At 29.5% G+C, this 9,654-nt stretch overlaps 1 protein-coding gene across 6 annotated transcripts in view; it reads left to right on the forward strand.

Annotated features, from left to right (window-relative positions):
- LOC117175064 overlaps positions 1-9,654 on the forward strand; it is a 106,239-nt gene that overhangs the window by 64,783 nt on the left and 31,802 nt on the right. For all 6 annotated transcript variants that reach the window (XR_004467426.1, XR_004467425.1, XR_004467427.1 and 3 more), the window contains exons 5-6: positions 2,076-2,209; positions 4,566-4,852. Coding sequence is in view for 3 of the 6 variants with exons in the window: in XM_033364607.1 (XP_033220498.1) it covers positions 2,076-2,209; positions 4,566-4,852 (421 nt within the window). In the remaining 3 variants the exon portion in view is untranslated. The remainder of the gene's footprint in view (positions 1-2,075; positions 2,210-4,565; positions 4,853-9,654) is intronic.

The raw sequence follows: 9,654 nt of genomic DNA on the forward strand, positions 1-9,654 counted from the left end.
TATGTGCTTATTTTAGGCCTAAGTCTTTGAAATATTATTATTTTTAATGACATTCTCTTTGAATAATGCTAAAAAGTTGCGATTTATCTGAAATAGTGATCTCCTTGTCCATTTTTCACTTATACAGAGGAAATAATTAATGTCACTTAACAATAATAATTGTTTAAACAAATAATTTTCTCATACAACTATTTTTTGTATCTTCTTTAAGGAACTTCTTCAATAGAAAATTTGAATAATATTTCAAATATCTTTTTATGCCAGAATAATATATTCACAAAAATAGAAGAGATGTCTTGAAAAATGATTTTCTCTAATGTTTATTCATTATTTGTTCATAATCAACTAGATAGAGCAAAGTTGAAATTTCAGAAAAAATCGTAGTTTTCTAACAATTATGTAGGAGAAGATACTTATAAAGAATAGTAAAAATTGTATAAACAATTACCTAAGTTCACTTACATTAATTAATACTTCACTTCAGTGAAAGATGGACAAAATTTTGAATATTTCAGAAAAAATCTCTAACATCGAGCGCTAATATAGGAGAAGATTGTTATTAAAACAATTATCGAAAGAATTATACTTGTTAACTTAAATTAATGATTATTTCACTGTAATTGTAAACTTGAAAATAAGTTGAATAAATTGAAAAAAACCGCGACCTTGCAATAATTATTCAAGAGAAGATAGTTGCAAACAATAATAAATTATTAAAACCATTAGTTTGATCAAATTGCAACCTGCCTTTGTGAAGAGCGGACAAAATGTTAAAAAATTCAGAAAAGACCTGAACTATCTAGCATTAATATAGGAGAAGATTGTTATAAAAAATGGTTTAAACCATTATTATCGCTACCTTGAATTAATCATTACCTAAAAATATTAATAAATTGTTTAAATAATTTGTGTGAACATATATTTTTGAGTAGAAAATAGTATTTGACGTATTAGAAGCGATTTTAATTTTTTTAGCGCAAAAAAGTAATAATTAGAACCAAAAGCTCACAAAAAAAAAATTTTCTTTTATAGGGTATTTTTGGAGATTGTGAAACGAACTTAGGAGGTGATAATTAAAAAGGATATCAAAATTATATATTCATTTGTATTCTACATCTAATTCTTGGGAGAAGTGTCAAATTTCAACTCGATTATGCATTAATGCATTAAAATTCGAAAAATAATGTTTCCAATGCATTATTGGACCACCCTAATGTGCATTAACCAGGTTCATCAAATCTTATTAAAGTTTTGAGGTTTATTTGGAGCCAATCTTACACTATCTTACATGATGGGATGGGGATTAATCGAAAGGATGATTTTCAATAACTTTATGAAATTTCCCGACCTGTACTAACTTTGAATAAATAAAATTTCTACATAATTTTTATGAAATTTTTTGAAACATCTGATTTAAAACTGTATTTTAAAATTTAACATTTTTTAAATGTTTTAATACATTAAATGGAAATATTTTTGATATAAGGCGAAAGATGGGCAAATGTAGATGCGGGAGAAGAGCTGAGGGCAAATGACGCAATCACACAATTGTCTGTGCGCATATGTATCACTAGCTTTTTTGAAAAATCTTTCCAAGAAAATTATTTAGCACTTTTATATACTTTGTCACTAAATTTCCGATCCTGTATGACGTCAATTCGTAAAATATATGCTTTTTGAAGTGCGAATGTACCAATATTATTCTCACACAGTCTGCAGCATTAAAGCACTTTGCACGAAAATCCTTTCTTTTGAGGTGGGTGTTTCAAAAAGTATTGAATATTAAATGCTCGAGATCTTAAAATATCTGTCTGCAACTTCAATTCCTCAAAATTCACTAGAAATAATTCTCAATGGTAAATTTGTTTCAAATTGGAATATTTCCTGTACCTATGTAATATAAAATATTTCGCGTTGTAACATAACGTTTTACGCCCTTAAACCAATCAAAAACTTTGTTGGAAGAACACATTTGGAAAGGGATGACGCCAGTACTCACGATTTTAATCGACTATAAGCTTTTCGATTAGAAAGTAGTAGTTGAAGGGGTCGATTAACGAGATATCTTCGTGCAGGAAATTGAGATCGAGAGGATGGAGAGAGAAAGGAGATGGCCAGAAAGGGAAGAGCGAAGAAAAAAAAGGGGCGACAGAATAACTTTGACACCCTCACTCGAGAAAATTGGAATCAAGTTCCTTCCACCAAATATGTAAGTCGAATTTCTCAATTTTTAACCTCTTTTAAATATTTCATGGGACGGAAAGGAACCCTTTTGACTGGGCACATAAATAATGTTGGCAAAATCCATACCCTTTTCCAACGTCTCATGCGGGCGGGAAGGCATGCCTGTGAATGATCACAGATATAATGTTGGTCAAACACTTATCTCTTGCCAACGTCTTATGAGGGTTAGGAAGGTGCGAAACCCATACCCCTTTCCAATTTCTTATAGGTTGATCAAAAATCTATCTGTGACATCTATCTGTACACTCGATGTTGCTTTTACATTGTATCTCAATTGGCTTCGGCTCACTACCTACACACGATTTTTACCGCGGGAAGGTTCGAGTATACTGAAATATTGCAATATTGCAACAAAAAATTTGTATCTCGATGAGTACTACAACTTTTAATTGTAAATTTTGCACAATTGTGCGTATTGGCTCAGATAAACATGAAAAACCATGATTATGATGGTAGTTTTATGGTTTCGCTCTGAAAATCGTCTTTTTGCCAATATTCACTGTGGTATTCATAATCAACAAGTCAAAATGCATATGTATATGGAATCTAAAGAAAACGGTGGGATTCAACTATTCGAAATTTTTTCATCCTTCCCCTTTCCAACGTATCATTTGAAGCGGAAATGCACCCCTGTTAGTAGTAATAGAAACAATTTTCGTTACATAACTTCCCCTTTTCAACGTTTCAACAGGGGCAAGATGATAATCCTGTGAGTTTTCATATAAATAACGCAGCTCACATGCCATCTCATCTAGAACATTTCATAAGGAAAAAGAGTGCGACAAGATCCATTAAAAAAAATTCTATTTTTGCACCTACATTTTCCTTCTTTGCTAAAAAAAATTATTTTGTTGAAAAAATGTTTATGACATGAAAGGTGTATTTACAAAAGAGCTATAACTTTTAATTTTTATTTTTTGGTGATTTAAACTTGAAAAATAAATGTGCAGGTATTTTCAGTGCCATTTTCGTAACCAGCGAGTGAAAATACATGCATGTACGCAGTTTCAAATTTATCGGAGGTTAGTACTTTCCGGAACTTGGTGCGAATTTTTTATGGCACATGCATGAACAATACCTTTGAGTGTATTTGATAAGAGTTGGTAATAAAAGTCGACATTGATTTCTACTTTCTTTTGTAAGAAGCATTTGCAAGAAAATGGTTTACGACGACATAAATCTGTTTATTGTGAAATGTTTTTCCAACGTTGCGGTTGCAACAGCTAGGAGTAGAAAATATGTGAATATATCAGATTTCCTTTCATCATTTTTAACACCTGCTTCTGTATTTAAATAGTAACTGCTTTTTGTTAACTCTCTGGTTTAATTGGAAGAATTAGGAATAGTTAAATAGAAAAATAAAATTAGGTTCGGTATTTAGAAATTAACAATACTTTCATATATAATTATAAGGGGTTCCTAAGTCTAATTTTAATCGTTCAAAGGCCTGCTTACTATATTTTAGCTTCGATATTTTGTTTTTCTCTACATGTTGAAAGTCGTGCTTAAACTCTTCCTCTTGTGAATCTCACTCGAAATAGTTTGACGATCAACTATTGGTAATTTTAGTCCAAGGTGTAGGTTGAGTGACGCAAACAGAGGCCACACAAAAACAGGAAACAGTAGTTCCACAACGTTTCCACGGAATTCCAAATTGCGAAATATCCACTATGGTATATTTTCAAACTTTTTGAATGTACCCTTCGATTAGTGTCTTGAGCTGAGATAAAAGAAATTATAAACTTGAAGAGGGCTTTGTACCATTCCACTGCTTTGAAATTCAAGGTCAACTGCAGAAGCAATATCTCATGCCTTTAGTTTCGAATTTTGAAACTAGATGTTTATTGACTCACCAAAAACCAATGAAAAATTGCCAAGAAATAGGATAAATATTTTCTTGGTATGTTTGGCATTTTCTATTAATGTTTTATAGAATGATAAATATTTCTTGGAAGAAACTATCAAAAATTTGTTTTTTGCTTTACTCTAGGCGCGATGACAATAATAAACTTTGTTTTTGTTTCTTGAAACAAAACATTTTCAAAATTTTGAATGTTTAAGTATTCAATTTTTTATGTGAAATTTATAATCAAAGTGGAAGAAAAGACGTACAGTAAGCAAAAATAAAAAGTATGTATTTTAAAAAATGGTTTCTCTTGAGCATTTAGTTAGTTTAAATTATTTTAACTAATCGTAAATTAGAAAAGAATGATTGAAAGCAAACTATTTGAAGTTGAAACTCTGAAATTTCAAAATAGTTAGAAACAGCTGAAGTTGTATGTGGAAATGTATTTATCTGAACTTTTATCTTTTTCTTACAGGGAAGTTATAGAATCAATGGATCGTTTGATTGCGGTTCCATCGGAAAAATTCCGTGTTTGGAGTTGTTGGTTGTCAATGGTAGGTGATGAGGTTCTCGAATGGCGATACTGGCTCCTTTCTCAGATAAATCTTGTTTTACGGATGAGTGATATAATGTTGAAAACTGAAGCAAAAGGAAAAGAAATAAAGAAAAAGGATGTACCGAAAGCAGAAGACGAAAAGAAAAATGAAGAAAGTATAGAAAAGAAAGTTGAAACTATGGAGCATACAACGGAAATCAACGATGGTATGAAAAAATTTAATTTCCTATAAACTAAAAAATATTATCATGATAATAAATAAGCTAGGAAATTATCAAAGCGGCCGTTCAAAACCCACGTAACACTACTAGTGTTGGTACCGGGGTTAATGCAGAATATAACATCATAATGGAAAATATAAATGTGTATAATAATTTTTCAAAATGCTGGGAAAAATGAAAATTAATAATTCTATTTTTCAAGTGAAGCATCTAAATATATAGTACTTTATACTCTTTTTCCTATTCCTCTCTTAACTGTTTTGCAAAAGAATTAATTTTTTTTGTGATTACAAGAAACTTCCCCCTTGTCTTATTTTTTCGTTCAAATGCGATCTGAATTAATAGAACTCAATAAGATCATTCAACTACTTTATGTTGAAACTTAATTCTTTTCAATGAAAAAGTTTACTACGAGTATTATATCTATAGTTGAGAATTCATATTTTTTGGTTAAAAAATCGGCTACTTGTTTCAGGATTTAACTATTTAGCAAAATTTTTTTTTCGCTGCTGATAAATAATTTTCTTACCAGAAAATTGAGCTAATCCACTTTTTGTACACATAAAGTAATCTGCCTATAATCGAAAATCAATGCATTTCAACAAGTTGAAGCTTAAATGAACTTTAATTAATATGTGTAGCAGAAAATTTAATCTAGATTATGCAAAGAATATGAATATTAGTCGAAATAAGTTTATTCCAGCTTATAATGGGTTGTAATTCACATTGATTATTACAGTAATTCTTTTTTTATAAAAATGTGTTTTTTCAATGTACCTATAAAATGTAAATTCCATTTTAAACATTTTTTTCGCAAAAGACTTATTTTTTGTGAAAAAATTTAAACTCCGCGAAAAGCATAAAGAGGAATATATTTTTTGATTATGTTAGATAGAAATTCTAAACCATAATCATAGGATTAATGATCTCCAAGTACTTTTTTTGGTGCTTCTTGACAGAAGATTTAACTATCTGGTGAAAAATTCTTTTGCTTCAAACTTGATCTTTTCTAATTTAATATTCAAAAATTTGGGTGAAAGTTGATGTATTTTATTATAAATTTATCTTTTTTGGTTGAAAAATATCAAGCCGATTTATTAAAAATGATGTAATTTGGTTGAAAGTTGAACCACATTGTCAAAAATTAATTTCTTTAGTAAAAGATACATTTCTCTGGTCGATGATTTAACTATTTTCTTGATTCTTTTTTTATTTTGCTGAGTATGCATATTTCCCACTGCAAATTTAACGATTTTACTTGGTAGAAATATTATAATTTTCAGTGTAAACATCAGCTGTTTGGCTGAAAAAATCAGCTGCTTTGTTGATAATTCATCTTTTTGTGTAAAATTTATATTATTTTTGTAGTAAATTCAACTATTTGGTTCAAAATGAATATTTTGATTGAAAATTAATATTTTAGGGTCGAAAGTTTAAACTATTTGCTAGAGAATTTGCCCTTTCGATATAAAAACTTAAGAATTTGGTTAAAATTTTCTTTTGCCTGGAAAATTTTCCCTGGTTAAAACGTCAACTTTTCTATTGAGAATTGATCTTTTTGTTGAATCTGACTGTTTTTAAGGTGACATTAAAACAAGTTTATGACTGAAATAACAGCTATTGTATTCTTCGGTTGTAAGTAACCTTTTTTTAATGCAAATTCAATTACATGATTGACAGTTAAAATCCTGAGTTTATAATATAATTTTTTTTGTTGGAGAGTCATCAATTTTGTTGGAAGTTCAACTATTTTGTTAACAATTTATTTTTTATAAATGTTTAATTACTTTGTTGAAAATTTAATTATTTTGTTAAATACTAAAATATTTTAGTAAGCACTGATCTTTTTTTTTTGTTAATTGAATGCTTATGGTCGCATCAACTTCCAGAGTCATTAGCAACTGTATTATAGGGTTAATTATAAACTGTAGGGTATCGCTCGGCAGTATACTAAGGGACAGAAGCTAAGCTTTCTGAAAAATACAGCCAGCCTCGCTTCCTGAACCGCGAATCGAGCCCGCGTCAGCGTGGCAGCCAAGGCTGCAGTGTTGGCCCATATGAAAATCACGATACCATCTCAACCACGATGATTACTTATGCATTCGTCTGATTGCATTGAAAATTTAACTGTCTTCTGAAAAAATTACTTTCCTTTTGCTGGAAAATTGAACTGGTTTTGGTTAAATATTAATTTTGTTTAATTTGGCCGTTTGACTTAAACTTCATTTTTATATATTGAAAATTCAACTACATTCTAAAAAAATTTACTTATTTATTTATTCAATATGTTATGTTACACTTAAATTGATTAAAAATAATGTATTCCCCTATTATCCCCCTCTTTTCATGAAAAGCGACCATTTTTTCCCTGTATTTAGAGCTTTTTGAACTGTGAAGTCTGCTAAAATAATAATATATTTTTTATCTAAAAATTAATTCAGAAAACTTTACGACTTGCGGAGAGGGGGTTCTTTTTTTTTGACGTGACTCCAGCGGCTCAGTTTTTGTATAATGGACTTTGACGAAGAAGAGGAGGGGTGAAAAATGTGTTCGAAATAGCGTGATGAAGTTTTTGAACAGTCCATATATGGCTCTGATTCGGTTTGTTTGAAAATATCTTTATCGACTAAGAAAATTTTAATTTACTGGATTATTCGAAAATAATTGTTCAGAAGTTATGTCCCGGAAAAAGTCTGGCAAAGCAGAGTTGAATAAAGTGTACAATAAAGTGTACATTACATTCAAGGTTTGTACGTTTTGTCCGGTGGAAAAATGTAAACTCGAAAATTGCTTTCTGCTGGTACTTGCGGTATTTACAGAGGCCCACGTTGGAAGTTGTTAATGAAACATTTACTCAGTCGAACTAAGAAAGGAACTTTCTTAGCTCGACGAAGCAGGATCGCTTCCTTGATATAGCAAAAAGGCGGGTGTGAAACTCTTGAGTAGCTTTCAGAAATTATTCATCGACTATAACCCTCCTTCATATTCATGCTTTCGCCTGGGGATATACATTTCCTGATTTTGAAGACATTTTTCCCTCTTATTTAAAGCTTTTATAAAGATAAACTGCACATGCTGATCAGAAGATTCGAAAATGTTACACTTTAAATTAACAAATGAACTTCAATTTGAAGATAAACGCAAATTCTACAGAAATATGTTTAAATTGAAGAAGGTTAATATATTGATTTCAGACTTGATTAATGTGTTTTCTTAAATTCATATACACTTTACTGAAAGCCATTTGAATTTTTGCTCACTGTGCAAATATCAAGATCGCAATTTATAATTCAGTTGTCAAGTAACAAAAATCTTTTCCCTTCATCGTGAATAATGTTTATATTATTTTTTATGGGTGTTATAATGGGCCGGGTAGAGGTTTCACTTAAAATTCAGAGTTCAAGTTCACCGGGAAAAAGATACTTTTGAAAAGAAAATGTATTTTGCTTGCAAAACTTTACATTAAAAGAAAAAAAAGTAATCTTGCAGCGCTGATTTTCGTATAAAGCTGATTGAATATTAAATATCAAGATTGAGAATTAAATGGCAAAGCAGTACTGGTTAATTAAAGAATAATTGTAACATCTACTGTACATTTTTGTTCTCTGAATTGTTTAAAAATCTTTTAGGGTCGTTGAAAATCTTTCCAATTCTTGTAAATCGTTTAAAGTATTTCGAAATCATCCGAAATTGTATACCTTAAAATCGTTTAAAATGTATTCAATACCCTTAAAACCCCACATATACTTTTTAGAAATCCTAATAAATTCAATAAAATTCTTAAAATTTCATACCATCTTCCAAATCCTATAAAAACCATACTAATAATCCATTAAAATTCACGGAAGTCTCTTAAAACCTCTAAAAATTTACTAACATTTTTGAGTTTACATGAAAATTTTCACTATATCGCGAGATCTTGAAAGCTCTCTAAATCTCTTGAAATACCTTAAAAAGTTTTAAAAACAATTAAAATTACTCAAAATCCCTTAAAATACTTTATAATATTTGGAAATGTCTTAAAATTCCATTCAAACTTTTGAAATCCTGCGAAACTCTCTACAACCCGTCGATATTAATGTAGTAAATAGGTTACAATTCTTTAAATTCCAGTAAATTAAAAAAAAATCTTTAAATAAGTATCTTAAAATCCCTTAAAATCGGTTAGATTCATTAATAATTGAGAGTCCTTAAAATTGAACTAGGTAATTTCTTCAAACTCCTTAAATATGTTTATTCATTTAAAACCTGTGAAATCTCTCGTCACCTTTTGGATTCGTTTGCATTATCTAAAAACTTTGGTTATTTTCCAAAATCTGTTGAAATCCCGTAAAATCTCACGAAACTCTAAATAAGTGTAGAAATCTCGTTATATTCACTAAACGTATTGCAATTCTTTAAAATACTTTATAATCCTTTAAAATCTCTTAAAATTTGTTCACATCCTTTCGAATCATTGTTAATCTTTTCAATTTTTTGAAATCCCTTGATTTAGAAATAATTGATATATTGAATTGAAAATTAAAAAATTACTTAAAAAACGTTAAAAATTTAAATAATAATTCTTGCGCAATTCATTGATATATTTAAAATCTTTTGAAATCTAGCGTACACTAAAAATCCACTTGTAATCCCCTCGAGTTATACATGTATAATTTTAACTCATTAAAAACCAAATGTAAAAGTCAATCAAAAATTTCAGCTTATTGTTTACTTCCACCGTATAGTGAATACATGATGGTATGATGATGGTACAATATGTAAGGATTACAGTTTTAAGGAATTTA

The sequence above is a fragment of the Belonocnema kinseyi genome, chromosome 6, assembly GCF_010883055.1.
Source record: "Belonocnema kinseyi isolate 2016_QV_RU_SX_M_011 chromosome 6, B_treatae_v1, whole genome shotgun sequence".
Lineage (NCBI taxonomy): Eukaryota > Metazoa > Arthropoda > Insecta > Hymenoptera > Cynipidae > Belonocnema > Belonocnema kinseyi.